The sequence below is a fragment of the Pseudorca crassidens genome, chromosome 2 (genome assembly GCF_039906515.1).
Source record: "Pseudorca crassidens isolate mPseCra1 chromosome 2, mPseCra1.hap1, whole genome shotgun sequence".
Taxonomy (NCBI): domain Eukaryota; kingdom Metazoa; phylum Chordata; class Mammalia; order Artiodactyla; family Delphinidae; genus Pseudorca; species Pseudorca crassidens.
Genome location: NC_090297.1, coordinates 53369294 through 53395144, shown reverse-complemented (window position 1 = coordinate 53395144; position 25851 = coordinate 53369294). Strand labels below are relative to the sequence as shown.

At 35.2% G+C, this 25851-nt stretch overlaps 1 protein-coding gene across 3 annotated transcripts in view; it reads right to left on the bottom strand.

Moving 5' to 3' along the window:
• Positions 1-25851, bottom strand: part of ATG4C (autophagy related 4C cysteine peptidase) — a 90368-nt gene that overhangs the window by 39816 nt on the left and 24701 nt on the right. For all 3 annotated transcript variants that reach the window (XM_067726386.1, XM_067726387.1, XM_067726385.1), the window contains exons 2-3: positions 24837-24975; positions 18623-18706 (exon numbers count right to left, since the gene is read on the bottom strand). In XM_067726386.1, coding sequence (XP_067582487.1) covers positions 18623-18706; positions 24837-24912 — 160 coding nt within the window. In that variant the 5' untranslated portion in view covers positions 24913-24975. The remainder of the gene's footprint in view (positions 1-18622; positions 18707-24836; positions 24976-25851) is intronic.

Here is a 25851-nt window from a genome sequence, read left to right as displayed (position 1 = left end):
GCTTTCTATAGTTGCGGCAAGTGGGGGCCACTCTTCATCGTGGTGCGCGGGCCTCTCACTATCGCAGCCTCTCTTGTTGCAGAGCACAGGCTCCAGACGCGCAGGCTCAGTAATTGTGGCTCATGGGCCCAGCTGCTCGGCGGCATGTGGGATCCTCCCAGACCAGGGCTCGAACCCTTGTCCCCTGCATCAGCAGGCAGACTTCCAACCACTGAGCCACCAAGGAAGCCCCTATTATTTCTTTTTATGAGTGTGTGTGTGTGTGCGCGCACGTTACTTTGTGTGATTTTGTCTAGTTTTGCTTTTACCATTTGGTTTGGGATTCTATCTGGTTTCTTTCCCGCCCCCTTTTTTTTCTTCCTTTTCTTCCGAGCCATGGGGCTGGCAGGGTCTTGGTGCTCCGGCCGGATGTCAGGCCTGAGCCTCCAAGGTGGGAGAGCCAAGTCCACAACACTGGACCACCAGAGACCTCCCAGCCCCACGTAATATCAATTGGTGAGAGCTCTCCGTCTCAACGCTAAGACCCAGATCTACCCAATGGCCAGCAAACTCCAGTGCTGGACACCCCATGCCAAACAACTAGTAAGACAAAAAAACAACCAAACGCATAAGCATAAGGGCTGCCTAAACTCATACTAAGTTCACAGACATGCCAAAACACACCACCAGACACAGCCCTGCCCACCAGAAGATCCAGGCCCACCTACCAGAACCCAGGCACCAGTCCCCTCCACCAGGAAGCTTACACAACACACTGAACCAACCTCACCCATTGGGGGCAGACACCAAAAACAAAAGGAACAAAGAACCCAAAGCGTGTGAAGAGGAGACCCCAAACACAGTAAGTTAAACAAAATGAGAAGACAGAAATATGCAGCAGATGAAGGAGCAGGTAAAAACCCACCAGACCAAACAAATGAAGAGGAAACAGGCAGTCTAACTGAAAAAGAATTCAGAATAATGATAGTAAAGATGAGCCAAAATCTTGGATATAGAATGGAGAAAATATAAGAAACGTTTAACAAGGACCTAGAAGACCTAAAGAGCAAACAAACAGTGATGAACAACACAGTAAATGAAATTATAAATTCTCTAGAAGGAATCAATAGCAGAATACCTGAGGCAGAAGAACAGATAAGTGACCTGGAAGATAAAATAATGGAAATAACTGCCACAGAGCAGAATAAAGAAAAACAAATGAAAAGAATTGAGGACAGTCTCAGAGACTCTTGGGACATTAAATACACCAACACTTGAATTATAGGGCTCTCAGAAGAAGAAGACAAAAAGAAAGGGTCTGAGAAAATATTTGAAGAGATTATAGTTGAAAACTTCCCTAGCATGGGAATGGAAATAGGCAACCAAGTCCAGGAAGCACAGAGAGTCCCATACAGGATAAATACAAGGAAAAACACAGCAAGACATATATTAATCAAACTATCAAAAACTAAATACAAAGAAAAACTATTAAAAGCAGCAAGGAAAAAGCAACAAATAACATACAAGGGAATCCACATATGGTTAACAGCTGATATTTCACCAGAAACTCTGCAAGTAGAAGGGAGTGGCAGGACATATTTAAAGTGATGAAAGGGAAAAACCTACAACCAAGATTACTCTACCCCGCAAAGATCTCATTCAGATTCGATGGAGCAACTACAACCTTTACAGACAAGCAAAAGCTAAGAGAATTCAGCACCACCAAACCAGCTTGACAACAAACGGTAAAGGAACTTCTCTGGGCAGGAAACACAAGAGAAGGAAAAGACTTACAAAAACAAACTGAAAACAATTAAGAAAATGGTAACAGGAATATACATATCGATAAACGTAAATGTAAATGTACCTTAAATGTAAATGGACTAAATGCTCCAACCAAAAGACACAGACTGACTGAACAGATACAAAAACAAGACCAATATATATGCTGTCTACAAGAGACCCACTTCAGACCCAGGGACACATGCAGACTGAAAGTAAGGAGACATAAAAAGATATTCTATGCAAATGGAAATCAAAAGAAAGCTGGAGTAGCAATTCTCATATCAGACAAAATAGACTTTAAAATAAAGACTATTACAAGAGACAAAGAAGGACACTACATAATGATCAAGGGATCAGTCCAAGAAGAAGATATAACAATTGTAAATATTTATGCACCCAACATAGGAGCACCTCAGTACATAAGGCAACTGTTAAGAGCCATAAAAGAGGAAATTGACAGTAACACAATCACAGTAGGGGACTTTAACACCCCACTTTCACCAATGGACAGATCATCCAAAATGAAAATAAATAAGGGAACACAGCTTTAAATGACACATTAAACAAGATGGACTTAACTGATATTTATAGAACATTCCATCCAAAAACAACAGAATACACTTTCTTCTCAAGTGCTCATGGAACATTCTCCAGGATAGATCATATCTTGAGTCACAAATCAAGCCTTGGTAAATTTAAGAAAATTGAAATCATATCAAGTATCTTTTCCGACCACAACACTGAGACTAGATATCAATTACAGGAAAAAAATCTGTAAAATATACAAACACATGGAGGCTAAACAATACACTACTTAATAACCAAGAGATCACTGAAGAAATCAAAGAGAAAATCAAAAAATACCTAGAAACAAATGACAATGAAAACACGACGACCCAAAACCTATGGGATACAGCAAAAGCAGTTCTAAGAGCGAAGTTTATAGCAATACAATTCTACCTTAAGAAACAAGAAACATCTCAAATAAACAACCTAACCTTACACCTAAAGCAATTAGAGAAAGAAGAACAAAAAAACCACAAAGTTAGCAGAAGGAAAGGAATCATAAAGATCAGATCAGAAATAAGTGAAAACAAATGAAGGAAAAAATAGCAAAGATCAATGAAACTAAAACCTGGTTCTTTGAGAAGATAAACAAAATTGATAAACCATTAGCCAGACTCATCAAGAAAAAAGTGAGAAGACTCAAATCAATCCAATTAGAAATGAAAAAGGAGAAGTAACAATTGACACTGCAGAAACACAAAGGATCAGGAGAGATTACTACAAGCAACTACATCCCAATAAAATGGACAACCTGGAAGAAATGGACAAATTCTTAGAAAAGCACAACCTTCCCAGACTGAACCAGGAAGAAATAGAAAATATAAGCAGACCAATCACAAGCACTGAAATTGAAACTGTGATTAAAAATGTTCCAACAAACAAAAGCCCAGGATCAGATGGCTTCACAGGTGAAATCTATCAAGCACTTAAAGAAGAGCTAACACCTAACCCTCTCAAGCTCTTCTAAAATATAGCAGAGGGAGGAACACTCCCAAATTTATTCTACAATGCCACCATCACCCTGATACCAAAACCAGACAAAGATGTCACAAAAAAAGAAAACTACAGGCCAATATCAATGATGAATATAGATGCAAAAATCTTCAACAAAATTCCAGCAAACAGAACCCAACAGCACATTAAAAGGATCATACACCATAATCAAGTGGGGTTTATCCCAGGAATGCAAGAATTCTTCAATATATGCAAATCAATCAATGTGATACACCATATTAACAAATTGAAGGATAAAAACCATATGATCATCTCAATAGATACAGAAAAAGCTTTTGAAAAAATTCAACACCCATTTATGATAAAAACTCTCCAGAAAGTGGGCATAGAGGGAAACTACCTCAACATAATAAAGGCCATACGTGACAAACCCACAGCCAACATCGTTCTCAATGGTGAAAAACTGAAAGCATTTCCTCTTAGATCAGGAAGAAGACAGGGTTGCCCATTCTCACTGCTATTATTCAACATAGTTTTATAAGTCTTAGGCACGGCAATCAGAGAAGAAAAAGAAATAAATGGAATCCAAATCAGAAAAGAAGAAGTAAAACTGTCACTGTTGGCAGATGACATGATACTATACATAGAGAACCCTAAAGATGCTATCAGAAAACTACTAGAGCTAATCAATGAATTTGGTAAAATTGCAGGATACAAAATTAATGCACAGAAATCTCTTGCATTCCTATACAGTAATGATGAAAAATCTGAAACAGAAATTAAGGAAACACTTCCAGTTACCATTGCAGCAAAAAGAATAAAATACCTAGGAATAAACCTAAGAAGACAAAAGACCTGTATGCAGAAAACTATAAGACACTGATGAAAGAAATTAAAGATGATACAAACAGATGGAGAGATATACCTTGTTCTGGGATTGGAAGAGTCAACATTGTGAAAAAGCCTATACTACCCAAAGCAATCTACAGATTCAGTGCAATCCCTATCAAACTGCCAATGGCATTTTTCACAGAACTAGAACAAAAAGTTTTACAATTTGTATGGAAACACAAAGACTCCGAATAGCCAAAGCAATCTTGAGAAAGAAAAACGGAGCTGGAGGAATCAGGCTCCCTGACTTCAGACTATACTACAAAGCTACAGTAATCAAGACAGTATGGTACTGGCACAAAAACAGAAATATAGATCAATGGAACAGGATAGAAAGCCCATAGATAGACACACGCATATATGGTCACCTTATCTTTGATAAAGGAGGCAAAAGTATACAATGGAGAAAAGACAGCCTCTTCAATAAGTGGTGCTGGGAAAACTGGACAGCTACATGTAAAATAATTAAATTAGAACACTCCCTAACACCATACACAAAAATAAACTCAAAATGGATTAAAGACCTAAATGTAAGGCCAGACACTATCAAGCTCTTAGAGGAAAACATAGGCAGAACACTCTATGACATAAATCACAGCAAGATCCTTTTTGATCCACCTCCTAGAGAAATGTAAGTAAAAACAATAATAAACAAATGGGACCTAATGAAACTTAAAAGCTTTTGCACAGCAAAGGACACCATAAACAAGACCAAAAGACCACTCTCAGAATGGGAGAAAATATTTGCAAATGAAGCAAAAGACAAAGGATTAATCTCCAAAATTTACAAGCAGTTCATACAGCTCAATATCAAAAAAACAAACAACACAATCCAAAAATGGGCAGAAGACCTAAATAGACATTTCTCCAAAGAAGATATACAGATTGCCAACAGACACATGAAAGGATGCTCAACATCACTAATCATTAGAGAAATGCAAATCAAAACCACTATGTGGTATCACCTCACACCAGTCAGAATGCCCATCATCAAAAAAATCTACAAACAATAAATGCTGGAGAGGGTGTGGAGAAAAGGGAACCCTCCTAAACTGTTGGTGGGAATGTAAATTGATACAGCCACTATGGAGAACAGTATGGAGTTTCCTTAAAAAACTAAAATAGAACTTCCCTTTGACCCAGCAATCCCACTACTGGGAATATACCCTGAGAAAACCATAACTCAAAAAGAGTCATGTACCACAGTGTTCACTGCAGCTCTATTTACAATAGCCAGGACATGGAAGCAACCTAAGTGTCCATCAACAGATGAATGGATAAAGGAGATGTGGCACATAGATACAATGGAATATTACTCAGCCATAAAAGGAAACTAAATTGAGTTTTTTGTAGTGAGGTGGATGGACCTAGAGTGTGTCATACAGAGTGAAGTTAGTCAGAAAGAGAAAAACAAATACCATATGCTAACACATATATATGGAATCTAAAAAAAAAAAAAAAAAGGTTATGAAGAACCTGGGGCAGACAGGAATAAAGACGCAGACGTTGAAAATGGACTTGAGGACACGGGGAGGGGGAAAGGTAAGCTGGGATGACGTGAGAGAGTGGCATGGACTTATATATACTACCAAATGTAAAACAGATACCTAGTGGGAAGAAACCACATAGCACAAGGAGATCAGCTTGGTGTTTTGTGACTGCCTAGAGGGGTGGGATAGGGAGGGTGGGAGGCAGACGCAAGAGGGAGGAGATATGGGGATATATGTATATGTATAGCTGATTCACTTTGTTATACAGCAGAAACTAACACAACAATGTAAAGCAATTATAATCCAATAAAGATGTGAAAAAAAAATTTTTTTAATTATAAAAAAGGGCTTCCCTGGTGGCGCAGTGGTTGAGAGTCTGCCTGCTGATGCAGGGGACATGGGTTCATGCCCCCGTCCAGTAGGATCCTGCATGCTGCGGAGCGGCTGGGCCTGTGGGCCATGGCCGCTGGGCCTATGCGTCTGGAGCCTGTGCTCCGCAACGGGAGAGGCCACAACAGTGAGAGGCCCAAGTACCGCAAAAAAAAAAAAAAAAAAAGACGTGGTACATATATACAGTGGAATATTACTCAGCCATAAGAAGAAACAAAATTGAGTTATTTGTAGTGAGGTGGATGGACCTAAAGTGTGTCATACAGAGTGAAGTAAGTCAGAAAGAAAAAAACAAATACCATATGCTAACACATATGTATGGAATCTAAAGAAATGGTTCGGATGAACCTAGGGGCAGGACAGGAATAAAGACGCAGACTAAGAGAATGGACTTGAGGACATGGCGGATGAAGAGGGTAAGCCGGGATGAAGTGAGAGAGTGGCATTGACACATATACACTACCAAATGTAAAACAGATAGTGGGAAGCAGCTGCATAGCACAGGGAGATCAGCTTGGTACTTTGTGACCACCTAGAGGGGTGGGATAGGGAAGGTGGGAGCGAGGCACAAGAGGGAGGGGATATGGGGATATATGTATACATATAGCTGATTCCCTTTGCTATAGAGCAGAAACTAACACAACATTGTAAAGCAATTATATTCTAATAAAGATGTTAAGAAAAAAAACCCGAATACATGGCAAGCCTCTATTATCAATGAATTTCTCTGAAGATTAGAGTTTGAATTTAATTCCAAATAAAAATAAAAATATCTGAAAACTGAATATGGCACTACAAGTAAGTCCAAAATTTCCACTTTGGAGACATTTAAATTTGTTTGAAATTGGATATAATAACACATAACTCTCACAGCTCATCCTGAGGCTTGCCAAACACATAGTTCTAATCTCCTATCTTGACAAAGTGATTAATTCCTTATTCTTTTAAGATCTAGTCTCCTCTTAATATTTACTCTAAATATTATTGTGAAACTGTTCATACTAAATGAACTTTGTTGTCTTGTTGACTTTCCACTATAATACTACTCCTGCTATTCCACTTTTTGACTGACTTTCCTTTTCACAGTATTAACTAATTATATCTAGAATGCTTTTTATCTACATCTGCTCCCCCTCCAGATTTCAAGTATTCTAGAGGAGAAGAAATATGTTTATCTTCTAGACCTCTGAATGTTCAGCGCCTAACACAGAGTTCAGTCCATAGTAGATACACAATAAATATTTGTTTTGCTTTGCTTTTGTTTTCTATGATGGAAAAGACTTCTGAGCAGACGTTTATGAAGAGTGAGAATGCCTGAAAGAATCACTACAAAGAATGAGAAAGAAAGCTGATAAAGGAAATAGAAGAGACCTGCTAGCAATATTGAGGGCTCAGTCAAGGGTGCTTATCGCAATCAAAAATCACAATTATACCGCAACTAGAGAAACCCACGCACAGCAACAAAGGCCCAATGCAGCCAAAAATAAATAAATAATTTTTTTAAAAAATCACAATTAAACAAGCTAATATGAGAAATAATCAAAAGTACAACAAACTGCAGAAATAAATTCTGAAAGAGTGTAACTATTGTAATTATCAGGTATGGGATAAAATAAGTATGCATATGTTTAAAAAGTAGAAGGTACTGAAAGGTGGACAAATAAAAGAAAACAATTAAAATTGACCAGGCACATGTAAAGGAAAACCAAATAAAACTACTAGAAATGAAAAATATAATAAATGAAAATAGAAATTTGGTATAGGTTAAACAGAAAATTATACAAACCTCAAGATAATCAAGGAACCAGAAAAACTAAAGAAATTAGAACACAGCACAGAGAGAAAAAATAACAGAAAATATAAAAAACAAGAATTTCAGGGCTTCCCTGGTGGCACAGTGGTTGCGGGTCCGCCTGCCGATGCAGGGGACGCAGGTTCGTGCCCCGGTCTGGGAGGATCCCACATGCCGCAGAGCGGCTGGGCCCGTGAGCCATGGCCGCTGGGCCTGCGCGTCCGGAGCCTGTTGCTCCGTGGCGGGAGAGGCTGCAACGGTGAGAGGCCCCGCGTACCGCAAAAAAAAAAAAAAAAAAAAAAAAAAGAATTTCAGAGACATGAAAAAAAATCTAACAGAAAGACTTATCAGAGATGCAAAAGGAGAGAACAAGAAGAATGGAGAAAAACTATAATTAAAAGTGGCTGAAATTTCTTCAGATTTTAAGAAATATATGATTCTGAGTAGAATAAAGTGAAATCCACATGAAAGACAAAGAGCTGATCTTAGAAGCAACCAGAGAGAAAAAACATAGAAATGAGAAAAAACATAGAAATGATAGCTTCAAAACACTAGAGAGACTATCTTGTCCTAAAGTGAGCAAAGATTTACTAAGCAGAACACAAAAAGTACTAACCATTTAAGAAGATAAAAAAGTTAACCAGACTATATTAAAATTAAGAACTATGCTCTTCAAAAGACAAACTGAGTGAAAAAGTAACGGAGTAGGAGACAACATTTCCTATAGACATATCCAAAAAAGGATTCATATCCAGAATATATTAAGGAAACCTAGAGAGATAATCTAATAGAAGACATATTTAAATGGAAAAATATTTATGAAAATATGCTCAATTTCCTAAGTTAGACAAACGCAAATTAAAATAAAATGTGGCTCTAATAAACATGGAAAAATACCAAGTACTGGTGAGCTGAGAGCAAGCAGAATTTGCATACACACCTGGTAGAAATACAAATTGGCACAACTGTTTTATAAAACTATTTGGTAGTATATAGTGAGGCTGAACATATGAATACCCTATTACCCAGCAATTACATTCCCAGGTATACATACTGAATGAAAATCCATACACATGTTCATTCACCAAAGCACATGTACTAGAATATTCAAGCAGGGCTCTTAACGATTGCCAAAAATTGAAAACTATCCAAATGCCCACCAAGAGTAAAATGGATGAAGTGTGGCATATTCACACAATGCAATACTCAGAATAAAAAAATATCCAGCTCCCAACAAGGTAAATAACACAACGTCTGGCAATCAATCAAGCATGCAAATAGGCAGGAAAACACAAGCCAAAATGAGAATACTCAACCAAACAAAAGTGAACCCAAACTAACACAAATGCTAGAATTAGCAAACAAGTACATTGAAACAGGTATTACAATATTACATATGTTCAAAAAGATAAGTAGAAGATTAAGTAAGGAAGGAAGATAAGTAAGGAAGATTTTTTTTTAATGGAACTTTCAGATATATAAACTACAATGTCCAGGATGAAAAATATACTGACTAGGATTTATGGCAGATTAGCCATTGCTGAGGAAAAGATCAAAAGATTAGTGAACTTGAAGACACAGCAATAGGAACTATCCAAATTAAAACGCAGAGAGGAAAAAGAATTTTTTTAAAAAATAAAAGCACATCCGTGAGATGTGGCACAATTTCATTCATGCTAATATATGTTCAATTGGAGACCCAGAAGGAGAGGGAAGAGAGGGGAAGACAGAAAAAATATCTGAAGACAAAATGGCTGAAAAAATTCAAAATTGGTGAAAACTATGAAACAACAGATTCAAGAAATTCAACAAAACCCAAGCACAAGAAACATGAAGAAAACTATACTTCACATCATAATCAAATTGTTCCAAACTAGTGATAAAAAAAAAAATCTTAAAAGTAGTCAAGAAAAAAAAGCCACATTATGTACACAGAAAGATAAGGATGACCTCAGATTTCTCCCTGGAAACAAAATAAACAAAAAGATAGCAGGGCAACATCTTTAAAGCTACTGAAAGAAAAAAAATAATCAACCCAAAATTCTATACCCAGCAAAAATATCTTTCAAAAATGAAAGCAAAACCCTTTTTCAGAGACACAGAAGCTGAAGGAGTATATCACCAGCACACCTTGCACTATAAGAAATGTTAAAATAAGTCTTTCAAGCAGGAAAATAATGGATTTTAGCAGATGGAAATATGGATTCACACAAAGGAATGAAGAACACCAAAAATGATAACTATATGAGCAAGTATATTATTTTTCTTATTACTTAAATCTCTTTAAGTAATTGACTTAAGTAATTGACATTGACTGTTTAAACAAAAATAATAACAATGTATTATGGCATGTATAAGATACAAATAAATAAAATGTATGACACCAGTAGCATAAAGACCAGGAGGAGGGAAGTGAAGTACACTACTCTAAGGTTCTTATACTATATGTGAGCTGGTATAATATCATTGAAGGTAGACTGTGATAAGTTAAAGATATACCCTAAAACCTTAAAGTAACCCAGTAAAATAACACAATAAAAAGTTACAGCTAATCAGCCAACAAAGAGATAAAATAGAAATCAAAAAATATTCAATCTGAAAGAAGGTAGAAAAAGAGGAAAAGGGAACAAAGAGCAGATTTAACAAATAGAAACCAAATAGTGAGATAACAGACAAACCTAACTATATCAATAATCATATAAAATGTGAATACAGGCATACCTTGTTTTTGTTCTTCACTTTATTGTGCTTTGCAAATACTGCGTTTTTTACAAATTGAAGGTTTGTGGTAACCCTGTGTTGTCAGATGATGATTAGCATTTTTTAGCCATAAAGTATTTTTTAATTAAGGTACATATATTATTTTTTTAGACATAATGCTATTGTATACTTAATAGACTATAATACAATATAAACATAACTTTGATATGTACTGGGAAACCAAAAAATTTGTGCAACTTACTTTATTGAAATATTTGCTTTATTGCAGTGGTCTGAAACCAAACCCACGCTATCTCCAAGGTTTGCCTGTAGTCTAAACAACTTAATTAAAAGGCAGAGATTATCAGATTGTATAAAAAAGCAAGACCCAGCAATTTACTTCCTACAGGAAACAAACTTTAAATATAAAGAAAATAGATTAAGTGTAAAAGAACATAAAAAGATATACCATATAACCCTAAGCAAAAGAAAGCTTAATATCAGACAAAGTAGATTTCAGACCAAAAAAATATCACCAGGAATAAAGAAGGGTTTTATAATTATAAAGGGGTCAATTCATTAACTGACCATAACAACTCTAAATGTTAATGTACCCAATAACAAAGCTTCAAAATTGAAGAAGCAAAAACTGATAGAATTGCAAGGAGAAATAAACAAATCCACAATTATAGTCAGAGATGTCAATATCCCTCTCATAAAAATTGGTAGAACAAGTAGGACAGAGCAAGAATAGAGAAGACTTGAACTCAACCAACTTGACCTAACTGCCCTTATAGAACATTCCAGTAACAATACATATTCTTCTCAAGCACACAAAGAACATTTACCAAGTTATACCATATTTAGACCATAAAGCAAGTCTCAATAACTTCAAAGAGATTAAAGTCATAAAAATATTTTCTCTGACCACAATGGAATTAAATTAAAAATCAATAACAGAACGAGATCTGGAAATTTTCCAAATTAAGTAATATACCTATAAATAATTGATTGCATCCTGCACACCCTTTCTTACTAAATGGCAAAAGTCATGTTTCAAAAAATTCCAAATTGTGGGATCTTATTTCCACAACATTTGGGCATAATCTTGGCAACATGTGGAATAACGAAGATCCCTGAAAATAGTAAAGATAGTACAAGAACCAAGAGCACGCAAAGGAAGACCCCTTGATACCTTACTTTCATGCCCTTTATGTCCTATAAAAACATCCCTAGGCAAAGCTCCACCCTGGGCTGGTTTCAGTGCAGAAAAAACTTTTATTATTTTCTAGCCTCTGCGCTACCCTCTCTACTTCTTAAAAAGCTTTTTTTCCCCCTTTTTTCCACGCACTATTTTGGGGTTTTTTTGTCCATAGCTTAGAATCATTGTCTATAGATGCTCCTCAGCCCCAAAATTAGGAAGGAGAGAGCCTTATCTCTGTTATTCATGTTAAATCCTTTGGGTCCCTAAGACAGAACTGGTATACTAGAGATAACCACAGATACAGTTTTTCCTTAATGGTCTCTGGGCCCATCATGTCCTGAACCACCTAAGAGAAAATCTGGTGGAGATTGACCAATGCACAGTAAATCTAAAAAGCTGTGAGTACATAATGACACACAGAGAGAAAAGGTTAGCATTAAAACATTTCAAATGCGATAAACAGAATATTATATTTCTGTTGAAGCTATAAAGAAAGTCATGACAAAACAGGGCAATAACCTTAGGACAAGTGTTATGAAATAGAAATTCACCAAAGTCATACCATAATTATAGGATTAATAAACCTTTACATAATATGGGTTTGTATACCCACAATAGGAGAAATAATAAAGAAAATTAGCCCCCCATAATCAATAGACCTTTATGTCATATATTTCAAAAGTTTTAAAACTTCATTAACAACAAAAAAAATCCTTAATACGTGACTTCCACCATGTCATAATCCCTTTGTTTTTCTGAACAAATATTCTAATTCCCTTTTACCTTATCTTGATTATTATGACTCCTGTTATTTTCAAAATGTATATTTAAATCTCTTTTCAAATGTGTATTTGATCTTATTCAGTGTTATTTATCCTGTTTTCAGAATTATACTTGACTCACTAAAATTTGTACGCTTTTAAGTACAAGGGCCTCCCCCTCTCTGAGGATACCAAAAAATTCCTAGAAAGGTGTAAGAAGGTGGTTTGGGGTTAACTCATTAGAAAAGAGAATCTATAAAGTGGATGATAAGAACAGAAATACGATATTCTTCCGGCTAATGATTCATTCCCTTCATTCTGCATGTAGATATTTTTAAACATGAAAAGTCGTATTTCAAAAACTTCTGAGAATACAGTCTTATTTCTACAAAAATACAAGAATGTACTATTACACACTATTTAAAAAGGCAAAGCCAAAGCAAACTAAATGTCTAACAATAGTAGAATGAATAATTTGTGGTAATTCATACAATGGAATATTATACAGCAGTAAAAATAAACTAGAACCTACACATAACATGGACAAATCTTTTTTTTTTTACATCTTTATTGGAGCATAATTGCTTTACAATGGTGTGTTAGTTTCTGCTTTATAACAAAGTGAATCAGTTATACATATACATATGTTCCCATATCTCTTCCCTCTTGCATCTCCCTCCCTCCCTCCCTCCCTATCCCACCCCTCTAGGTGGTCACAAAGCACCGAGCTGATCTCCCTGTGCTATGTGGCTGCTTCCCACTAGCTATCTATTTTACGTTTGGTAGTGTATATATGTCCATGCCACTCTCCCACTTTGTCACAGCTTACCCTTCCCCCTCCCCATATCCTCAAGTCCATTCTCTAGTAGGTCTGTGTCTTTATTCCTGAACACAGACAAATCTTAAAAACACAACCTTAAAAGCCATAAGCAAGGCACAGAAGCAAAACATAGTTCATTTTCATTTTCAAAAAGGTCAAAAATAGGAAACACTAAATTCCACCACTTTAGGATAGTAGAGTTTTTTGGCATGGGAAGGACTACAGTTGGATAAAAGCACAAGGAGATTAAAACTTATTCATAATGTTGTACTTCTCTTGTCTAATAAAATTTCATTACTATTCTTGAAAGTGTATACACAAGGCTTTTGCCTTCTCTGTATATGAGTAATTCATAATTTTAAAAATGTAAAGATTTTAAATAATATAAAATTATTAAAATAATAAAAATTCATATTCATAATAAAGAAAACAAAGAAGAAAAAGTCCTTCTTCCACTGGATTCTGCCATATCTGCAATATGTCTTATCATGGTACTAAGATAGGCACTTGTTACTATAGGAGAGGTAGATGAAAATAAGACCAATATGCTGAGATTAGCAGAGTAGGAAGATGGACAGAACATGGGTCCTTGATGATGTCACACAGGCACTGATTAACCAACCTAGAGCCATTCCTATGTCAGGACTTCCGCTTGTGAATGATAATAAATACCCTTACTGCTTTTAAGCTATTTTGAAATGGACTTTCTGCTTATTTGATCCAATCACATCCTTTCTAATTTGGTCTCTGTTTATAAGAACCTATACTTCTGTTTTATCATGAATATCATAATGAAATTAATAATTTTGTAATTATTTGTTTAATGTCTCTCATCTACTGGACTGTAAGCTCCTTGAGTGTAAGTACTGTGCCTGCAATACTTTCAGCAGTAACTCCAGTGCCTGGCACGTAACAGGCTCTTAATAAATACTTTTGGAATGAATGAATAACCTTATTCATCTAATCCACTAGTAGCACATACTTGTTTCCAATATTTTTTGTTATTTCAACAAATTTACAATAAACATCCTTGTACAAGTGTTCTACACATATACAGAGAACTTCTCTGGGGTAAATACTTAAAGGTAGAATTGCTAGATACTAAGTTTATATATTATCAATTTTTCTAAGTACTTTCAAATTCATGAAGAGGTTGTACCAAGTTGCCTCCCATCGGCAGTGTTTGAGTTCCTGTTTCTTCACAACCTTGCTAAAATTTGATATCATGAAGCTTTAAAATTTTTGCAAATTTGACAACTAAGAAACAGTATCTCATTTTAATTTGCACTCCCTTTATTACTGTGGTGAACATTTTCTTATGTTTGGCCACTCAAGTTTCTACTTTAAAAGCACCTGTTCATTTCCTTGGCTCATTTTTTTTTGAATTGTCCATGTTTTTCATATTATTTTGTAGTTTCGTATTATTTTGGAGACTAATCCTTTGTCCAAGATATAGATGAAGAGATAACAGATGGACAGATCTTCAATGTACGCACACATACACACACACAAACACACATACATATACCAATACAGAGAGAGAGAAAAAGAGAATGAGAGAGCATATACAAATATCTTCTCTCTCTGTCTTGTTTCTAAACTTTTTTATGGTGTCTTTCGTGATGCAGATTTTTAAATTTTTATTTGGTCAAATACATCAATATTTTCCTATATAGGCTGTGTTTTTATGTTTTATAAAAGCAGTTCTTCTCTACCCTGATATCATAACCAATAAATCTTTAAAAGAATACGCTTTGGGGAATTCCCTGGTGGCGCAGTGGTTAAGAATCCATCTGCTAATGCAGGGCACACAGGTTCAATCCCTGGTCTGGGAAGTTCCCACATGCCACGGAGCAACTAAGCCCATGTGCCACAACTCCTGAGCCTGTGCTCTAGAGCCCACGAGCCACAATGCCGTGCCACAACTACTGAAACCCGCGTGCCCTAGAGCTCACGCGCCATAACTACTGAGCCCACGCACTGCAACTACTTAAGCCCGTGTGCGATAGGGTCTGCATACCACAGCTACTGAGCCTGCATGCTGCAACTACTGAAGCCTGTGCACCACAACAAGAGAAGCCACCGCAATGAGAAGCCCGCACACCACAACAAAGAGTAGTCCCTGCTCGTCGCAACTCGAGAAACCCCGTGCATCGCAATGAAGACCCAATATAGCCAAATAAATAGAATACACTTCGGCTTTCATGCATAACAAAGAGCCACACTCAGTAAATGCAGGTGAGCTGCTGTTAATTTTACTGCTTTTACTTTTCTATCCTTACCACTCCAGTGAAACTGATCTCTCAAAAGTCATCAGCAATTTCTCATTGACAAATCCTACAGCCTCTAATCAGGTTTTTTCCTGCTTAACCTCTTTTGAGCATTAGGCACTTTGTCCCAACTTTTCTCCTGAAAATCTCTTTCCTTCAGTCTCTATGATAAAATACTATCATGGGTTTTGTCCTATATATTGCCTACTCCTTCTCAATTTCATTCACTGATTCTTCTTCATCAGTAGATCCTTAAAGATGAATATTCTCCACCTATACTTTCCATCAATGTGACCTTATTCATTAGCCTCAAATGAAACTGAAAATAACTAGCCAACCAATTCTAAACCACCTACTTCATTCAGACTGTTTACTTCTGAACGGCCTACTTCAAACACTACATGTCCCTGCAAAATCCACGCTTCCTCTAGTATATCACATTTGGTTACTAACACTACCTATAATCCAAGATAGTAGTCTTTAAGTATTCTTTATCTTCTCTCTCTCATGACCTCAAATCCAATCATTTGTCAGATGCTATGGTGTCTACCTTAAAATATCTCAAGTCAATCCTCTCCATTTCCACTGCCCTATATCAGAGTCATCGTATCTTGCCTGATAACTGACTTCCAATGGTTCTTCTACATTGCTATCAGTTATTTTTCTAAAGCATGTATTTAGTTATGATTATCATATGCTCCTTCTGGGCAAGATCAATGTCCTAGCTAGCATGTTCTCAATACATGATCACTGAAAATAATTAAATGAATTCTGGTATTTTGTTGTTCAAAAACCTAGGATAATAATAACCATTGTAGTTAAGAAGCTGATAACTTAGAAAACTTGCTTGAACCAAAAATTCTGTGACATGTAGAAGTTCAAGCTAGCCCCCCCAGATTTCTGTTAATTCTACACAGCTTAAACTCTCTTGGTTCCTCCCCTCCCTCTTCTAACTCCTACAATGATATGAGATGCCTTTTTCATTCCAGATGCCAAATCCACCCCCTTTCCAAAAGAACTTTTCCTACACCAAGCATTTCATAAACTTACCTGACTTTACTGAAGACCAGAGCACATCAAGGAAACTTCTCAGTGGACATGCAGAATCCAACCATCTTTCTGGCTCGCTCTCCTTTCTCCCTCCCGAGCCCCATACCCTTGTCTTTCCCTGTATCCCGACTCTTAGTCCAAAACAAAACAGTCTTCTATTTGTCTCATTTGTATCTCCTATATCATTTACTTTTCATCTCTTGAGTTGAGGACCCCCAAGAATCCATTTACTGCTCAAAGTATTTCTTCCAAAAAATATATAATGCTATCCTTAAAAAGAATTCTAATAACTTTTTCTCACATTCCTTTTATCATGAATAATAATATCATTTAGAATGCTTACATGTACGAGGCATATCACTAAACGCCTACGAAATAGGTATCATTAATACTTAGGGAAATTACATAACTTGCCAAAAATAACAACTAATCAGCAAAAAGAACCAAAATTCAAACCCACATATGTCTCATCCCAAAGCCCATACTCTCCTCTGCCTGTAAACAAATGACCTAACTCTTCAGCACAGCATTCAAGATGCTCCTCCATAATTTGATCCTTTTCATAATTCTCTCCCACCATAGTTACACTGGACACTTCTGTTTCCTATATATACTGTCTAACATCTTAGTGCTATTGCTTTCATCATGCCATTCTATTTACCTAAAATGCATGCCTTCTTTATCCATCAACTTCCTACTCATCTTTCAAGAATACTGTGAGGACTCAATGAGTTAATATATGTAAACTACTTAAAAATCCTGTCTGGCATATTATAAATACTCAATAAATGTCAGCTGTTACTATTACAAACCATTTAGGCTTTAGACAATTGCTGATGTGACCAAAAAAGATCAACCAAAAAATGAATACAAGCCTTGATAATCACATACTGTCACATACATTCTTCCCCTCTCCTCTCTCTCACACACACACAAACACACACAAAACACACACACTCATACATACAAAATACCAAGCAAAGACATATAGTACAAAGAATGCCAGTATTAAAATGAAACATAGTCTTGGTTTAAAATTCAACTCTGTCATCTAATACCTGTGTGATTTTGGACAAATTATTTAACTTCTCTAAACTCTGGCTTTCAAACACATAGGATAGGGACACTTAAATCTACTTTGTAGGCTTGTTGTGAGAATTAAAGACATTTCCCAAAGAGTTTAGCATGATGCTTGACACATAGTAGGCACTCAATAGGGGACATAAATTATTAAAAGAAAATATATGATAATTATAGAAAGGATGAACATATATGAAAATTCAGAAACATCAAATACAGTAAATAATTCCAGAAATTGGAGCATCCTTAAGAATTGTAAAACTTACCATTTTTTACGTTAACTAACGTGATACTTTAAGTTATTATCATATACTTTAAAATTATCATCAGAGAACTTGATAAAGAATATTAAGATATTGATTCAAATAATATTTACTTAGCACTCATATGGTAAGTCCAAAATTATGAGGGATATAACAAATGGTGTATGACGGTATGAACTTTATTTTCAAGGAATTCACAAGAAACCCAAACCATATGGCAGTATTTTATGTGTTACATAAAATACAGGTTTTTAAAAGATATATTCCAAAACATAGGCATAAAAAGTAGAATGGCGGTTGCCAGGGGCTGAAGGGAAGGGAGGAATGAGGAGTTATTGTTTAATGGGTACAGAATTTCAGTGTTACAAGATGAAGAGTTCTACAGATGAATGGTGATGATGGTAGCACAACATTATGAATGTATTTAATACCACTGAACCGTACACTTAAAAATGACTAAGATGGTAAATTTTGATATGTGTATTTTACCACAATAAAAATAACTGGAAGTAAAAAACAAAAAGAAATATGTCAGAAGTAGGTTAATCTGGAAATAAAATAATGAAAACAATTACACAATGAATTTCTACAAAGATTTTTAAATGGATTACAAATTTAGCACTTACCTTCATATTTAAAATGGTAACACTTTCCAAGCAATAATACAGGGGAATTTCTACTAAAATATGTCTTTGTTTTCAACACCCAACCTAAATGAGAAAAAGAGAAAAACAGTTTTGCAATTAAAGGATTTCAGACTAAAAGTTCAGCAGCATTTTCTTTTATTTAATTTCAAATCACCAATTCTCAATTATGGATGTGCATTTTTTACAAGTGTAGCAAAAGTATTTTGACAATGAACTGAAAATACAGGCCACTTATGCTACTTTCAAATAAAGCAAAGTATTTTAACCACATTCTGCCCACTTAAAGAACATGGCAGAGAAAAAATTTTAGTTTTAATTTATTTTCAAACAGATCACAATGTTCTTATGGTATAAAAATTAAAAGGTACAAATTCTACTCCAGTTTCCCTGACACCAACCTCTTTTCCCAAAGGCAACAAATTTTACCAATTTCTTATATCTTCTTCCATTTTAGATATTTTAAAGGTTTAAAGTATTTGAATATTCCAGTGAAGTAATTTAGGGAAAAGATCACACAGTACACTAATGCTTATGATAAAAGTGGATCTCTGAAGTTTCCTAGGGAAATCTGTTTTTACCCCATCATTTCAGCCAAATGAGGATTTCTGAAAGTGATGTATAAAGCTTTCAGACATTTTCATCTCAATTTTCCACCTTCCAATCCCCAATCCTCAACTCTTAGTTGCAAACTCTAATTCTTCCAATTTTCTTCCTACTAAACTGTCTATATCTAAAAGGAACTATCCTTTTGGTTTTTTACGATGCCATTAATATTTCTCAATTTCCTAAGAAAAGCACTTGTCCATTACATTCCTGAATATTCCTAAGTGTATGAAATTTCTGAGTGCTAATGGCAGACTTTAAAGCAGCTCCTAAAATGCAAGTACATATAAATAAAAAGAATCTGAAATTGGGAGTTAAGAGACTTAGGTCTAGTCTTAAGCAGGCCAACATTTATATTTAACAGAGTTGTTACAAAATTTTAAATGAGTGATTTTTATGAAAGTGCTCCCTTAAGTACTATAATACAAATAACCATAAAGAACAAGTAAATTAAAATATGTATTTATAATAAAAATCATGCAAGTATCTGAGTTTGGTAGTGAAAAATAAAGAATGGAGGGACTTCCCCGGTACTGCAGTGGTTAAGAATCTGCCTGCCAATGCAGGGGACACAAGTTTGATCCCTGGTCCAGGAAGATCCCACATGCTGTGCAGCAACTAAGCATGTGCACCACAACTACTGAGCCTGTGCTCCAGAGCCCGCGAGCCACAAAACTGAGCCCGCGTGCCACAACTACTGAAGCCCGCGCACCCTGGAGCCTGCGCACTGCAACTACTGAGCCCACATGCCACAACTACTGAAGCCCGCATGCTCTAGGGCTCGCGTGCCACAACTACTGAGCCTGCATGCTGCAACTACTGAAGCCTAGAGCCCGTGCTCCACACCAAGAGAAGCCACTGCAAGTGAGAAGCCCAAGCACCACAATGAAGACCCAACACAGCCGAAAAAAAAGAAAGAATGGAAAGTCAAATACAGTAATCAGGCTTTGGATTACTGCAATACTCCCCCAAAATGGCTTATCTGTAATCAGTTTTTCCCCACTCTAGCATATGCCACATATGCCTGCCAAATTAATCTCCCTGTGGCTCAGCTTTGATTAGGTAACTTGTCTGCTCAAAAACCATCCTCAATGATTCATTACCTAACAGATTTATAATGAACTTCTCTGTGATACTAAAGACTTTCCACAATATGATACAAATTACCTTTACAGCCATCTTTTCCACTACTTCTCATCTATACTCAAAGTGGGCTTTACTATTTGGTTCATACTATTCCATAACAAAAATATCCTCCCCAATATCAGCCCATTTAAATCCACTTAAATCTTCTTCTGACTCAAACACACAATTCTAAGACATCTTTTCCTTTTCCCACCTCTCTCTCATTCTCTTCTCTGAACTCCAATGGGAAAATAGTATTTACTTACCATCTATTTTACACTAGGAACTAAGCTAGGTGCTTTACAGACATTGTTTCATAGGAGTATTATTAGTACCATAGGAGTATTTTTAGTACCATACGAGAATGATTCTAATCCCCAAAATGATAACAATCCCCTCTCCCCAAAAGGCAGTATTTCCAAAGCAAATCCTAAGAACTTCATAAAAACAACCTCAAAAACTAACAAACAAAAAACCTTTAAGGAGGAACTTCTCTCTTTCTCCCTATGCTTTACCCTCTACCTGTATACCCTCTTACCAGTCACCAGTCCTTCCGAAAGAAAAGAAAGATGAATCTGACAAGTCAGAGCCTGAGGCTCTACAACGATCTACATTTTACACGAGCAATGAGTTATAGTGCACACAGCAGGCAGAAGTTGTCTCTTAATGGCTAGGCTAGAATTGACATAGCTTCATTTCTAACTCATTCTATTGGTTGATATGAGACACAAGCCAGCCCAGATTCATATGAGAAAAGAGACAACACAAGATGTGATTCACTGAGGACCGTCTTTGGAGCCTAGCTACCATAAACAAAATGTTACCAAAAAACCGATAGTCCATTAAGTTAGCAATCTGAAAATCACAAGTCAGGCTTTAAAAGATGCAAACAAGCCAAAGAGCATAGAAATAGTAGAGATAATAATGATTTTCTGGAGGAACAGAAACACCCAGAAGGATGATTTACTTCTTAATATTTTAAAAAGGAAATCAAGTTTACATACCTCATAAAGACATGTAAATGTGGGGGGGGAAGCAAACATGAAACATTTTTGAAAAGAAAGTAAGGTCCAGTTTTGTTAAGTGCTATGCCATTTCTAGTTCCATCTTTATATAATAATATTGACATTGATAAAAAGTATTCCTAAATTATGTTCAGTGTATTCAGAGAACAGCAAGAATAGGGAGCAAGGGAGGCTGGGTTTGAATACAAGTTTCAAGACTTACCTAGATATATGACCTTGAATATGTCACCTAATCTCAGTTTTCTAATTTGCAAAAAAAGAATACCTTAGAAACATATTAGATTTAAATCTCAGAAAGATATCTAACTCAGAAAGATGAAATTTAAATGAGAAGGTACATAAACTACAACATACTAGTGGGTGCTCAATCGATTTTAATCCTTCTTAAACCATCCATACTACACAGACTCTAAACAATGAAAATACATTCAACATTTTAGAATAATTTTCACCAATAAAAATAAAACTAAAATACTACTCTATAACTTAAAACTATCTAGAACATGTAGTTACCCTGAACAATCTGTTCTTCAGAGATTAGGGATTACCATAATCTTATGATGTCCACTTAAATATCTAGATAGGGAAAGCTACACATATGTAAATAATAGGTTAAATAACAATTCCTAGGTCACTACTGAAATGTGTTGAGTACCTGTATGACAATGTTCAGACCTTATAAATGAAATCTTCACCACATAACCTATCCATCAGATTAAATGGTTGAAAAAGAACATAAGCCTCTGTTTGCAGATGACATGATTTACACACAGAAAATCCTAAAGAATCCCAAAAAATTATTAGAATAAAAGAGATTATCAAGTTTACAAGATACAAGATCAAATCACAAAAATCAATTGTATTTCTATATACTAGCAATGAAGAGTCTAAATGAAATGAAGAAAATTCATTTTAAAATAGCATTGAAAAGAATAAAATACTTAGGAATAACTTTAACAAAAGAAGTGCCAAGACTTGCACACAGAAAACTACAAAACATCATTGAAAGAAATTAAAGACCTAAATAAATGGAAAGACATCCCATGTCCATGGATTGGAAGACTTAGTATGGCAATACTCTGTTAATATGCCAATACTCTGAAAATTGATCTACAGATTTCACTAAAATCTATATAAAAATCCCAGCTGGATTTCTTGCAGAAATTGATAAGAGGATCAAAAATTCATATGGAAAATGCATGGAATCCAGAACAGTCAAACAATCTTGGAAAAGAAGAACAAAGTTGGAGGAATCATACTTTCCAATTTCAAATTTTACAAACAGCTAAAGTAATCAAGAGAATGTTCTACTAGCATAAGAACAAACATACAGATTAATGGAATAGAATTGAGAGTCCAGAAATCAATCCTTACATCTATGGTCAACTGATTTCGGATAACTGTGGCAAGACCAGTCAATGGAAAAAGAATATTCTTTTAAACAAAGGGTGCTGAGACCAGATAGCCACATACAAAGAATAACGTGGAACCTCTACCTCACATCATATGCAAAAATTAACCTGAAATGGATCAAAGACCTAAATATAAGAGCTAAAAAGATAAAAACTCTTTAAAGAATAGGTGCAAATCTTCATGACCTTGATTTAAGCAACAGTTTCGTAAATACAACATCAAAAGCACAAGCAACAAAGGGAAAAAAAATAGGTAAACTGGACCTCATCAAAAAGTAAAAGTTTTATGCTTCAATGGACACTATGAAGAAAGTGAAAAGACAATCCAAGAATGGGAGAAAATATTTGCAAATCATATATCTGCTGAGGGATTTTTATCTAGAATATATAAAGAACTCTTACAACTCGATAATAAAAAGACAACCCAATTTTAAAACATGCAAAAGATTTGAATGGACATTTCTTGAAAGAATATATACAAATTACTAATAAATACATAAAAAGAAGATTAACTTCATATGTTCATCAGGGAAATGCAAATCAAACTCACAGTGAGATACTTCACACTCCCTAGAATGGGTCTAATTAAAAAGATAGATATTAACAAGTATTGCTGACGATGTGGAGAAATTCAAACCCTCAAACATTTCTGGTAGGAATGTATAATGGTGCAAACAGTTTGGAAAACAGTTTAGTAGTTCCTTAAAAAGTTAAACTTAGGGTAAACATATGATCCAGCAATTCTACTCCTAGGTATATACTCAAGAGAACTGAAAACATATGTTTACACAAAAACTTGTATACAATATTAATAGCAGCATTATTCATATAGCCAAAAAGTGGAAACCACCCAAACATCTATCAACTAATGAGTGGGTAAAGAAAATGTGATATATCCATACAATGAAATATTATTCAGCCGTATAAGAGAATGAAGTACTGATATATACAGGCTACAACATGAATTAACTTTCAAAACGTTATGTCAAGTGAAAGGAGTCAAAAACAAAAGGCCACAAGTTATATGATACCATTTATATGAAATGTCCAGAATAGGCAAATCCAGAGAGGCAAAAAGTAGACTGGTGGATGCCAGGGATTGGAGAGAGGTGGGGAGGAATAGGGAGTAGTTGCTAATGGGTACAAGGTAGCCTTTGGGGGTGATGAAAATGTTCTGGAATTAGATAGTGATGATGGTTGTACATTCCTGTGAGTGTACTAAAAACCACTGAATCATACACTTTAAAAAGGTAAATTTTAGTAGTATATGATTTAAATCTCAATTTTTCAAAAAATTAATGTCTATAATCTTCAAAATACAATGTCAAGTTATTATCAAGTTTTAACTGCCTAAATAGCTAGCTGGCCATGACTTCCAGTGAACCAGGAACCAACAGCCAATTGTGTTTTACTTGAATTTACACTGTTAAGGGGTTTTACTAAATTTTATCATTCCTATCTTATGGATATGAACTTCTTCCGGTTGAAACTGGTTCTGCTGAGTATTTCTCCATCTTTGAAGGATTTTTCATCTCCAATTTGTTTCTAGTCTTAAGTGGGCTTCAAAACCACCATATGATCCTTATTGGATTTGTATGCAAATCAAGAGTAACTAAGTTATAGAAATAAGGATCTGAGTGTGTTCCTAGAAGAAAGTCATACGCATCAGCATGTGAACTTTAAATGGTCTGCTTTGTGCGTTCAGAGGTCTATTTTGCTTGCTTCCTGGTTCATACATGAGGTTGCCTGATGCTGAGTCTGAAAACCTGAGGTATTATCATCACCTGAATAAATTCTATCTTCTTTGGAATTTTCTTTTTTAAAGGACCACATGATATGCCTGAGTTTCTAAGTAATGTTTATGATGGTATTTGGCTCTTTCTTCAGGTAGTATTCTTATCTACATTCCTTACAGAAATATTTCATTCAAAGAGAATCTCAACAATTGTCAGTGACTTAATACAGGAGATAATACATGTCTTCAAATATTTCTTTGGATTTATACAATTTTCAAATCTTGATACTTACTATATTTCATGTTGTTCCAAGCAGATATAAATTTAGTTTTCAGCTTGTCAACTTCATCTGTTCCTGTGGCCTCCATATTCAGATTCTAAAGAAAAAGCCATCACTTGATTGCATTCTTCTGTAAGTTTAGACTTTTGTTCTGACATAAAGAAAAGAAGTTAAAGAAAAATAAGTAATGAGTACGTATTATATGGTGCACTATCTGCTAAAGTTACTTAAGTGATTAAATACAACTTGAATTGGAAATGAGCAAACCAATTTTTCATTTTACAGAATAGAATACAATATACTCTATAAATATTTTAATTACAAAATATATTTTATTGTTGCATATTTTATATACAACAATAAAAATTATCACACAAAACCAAACAATAAACTCCCCCAGACACTCACAATTAAGAACAATAACTTAGTAACACAAGTCAGTTTTGATGAGACTATTCAAGACTTGTTTCATTTGTAATCAGAGAGTGTGATTTGAAATCATATAAGAAGTGGCAATTATCTTCAGAATGGAGGCTTCCACTTATATTGATTAAGTCACTACTTTCATATAAAGCCTAGTTTTTTTTTTAATTAAGGCATTTCCTATATTTCCAATACATCCTTGCTTCCTACTGCAGCACTTTTTAAAAAATCAAATGGCTTAAATTTACAAGACAATGTTTTCTTACTTTAAAATAAGAATAAATGTAGCTTATAAGTATTTAACTTACTTGAGGGAAAACTGAGATACGTGATATGTAATCTGAACGACGAACAAATTATAACTGAAAATGTTTTGAGCTTATTTGAAATAATTCACAAACAGTTTTCTTTTCAAGAAAAGAATGCTACACAGAACATTACCCTTTCAGGGTTATAAATATCAACTCAAAGGTATTGATACATTTGTTTCTCTGACAACAGGCATTCCATTTTATAATATGTATTAGAAGCTACTAATTATAACTGTGACAGATGAAAGCATGGTTCACTGGAAGAATTTAAAAAGCCAATGCAACTAAGAACA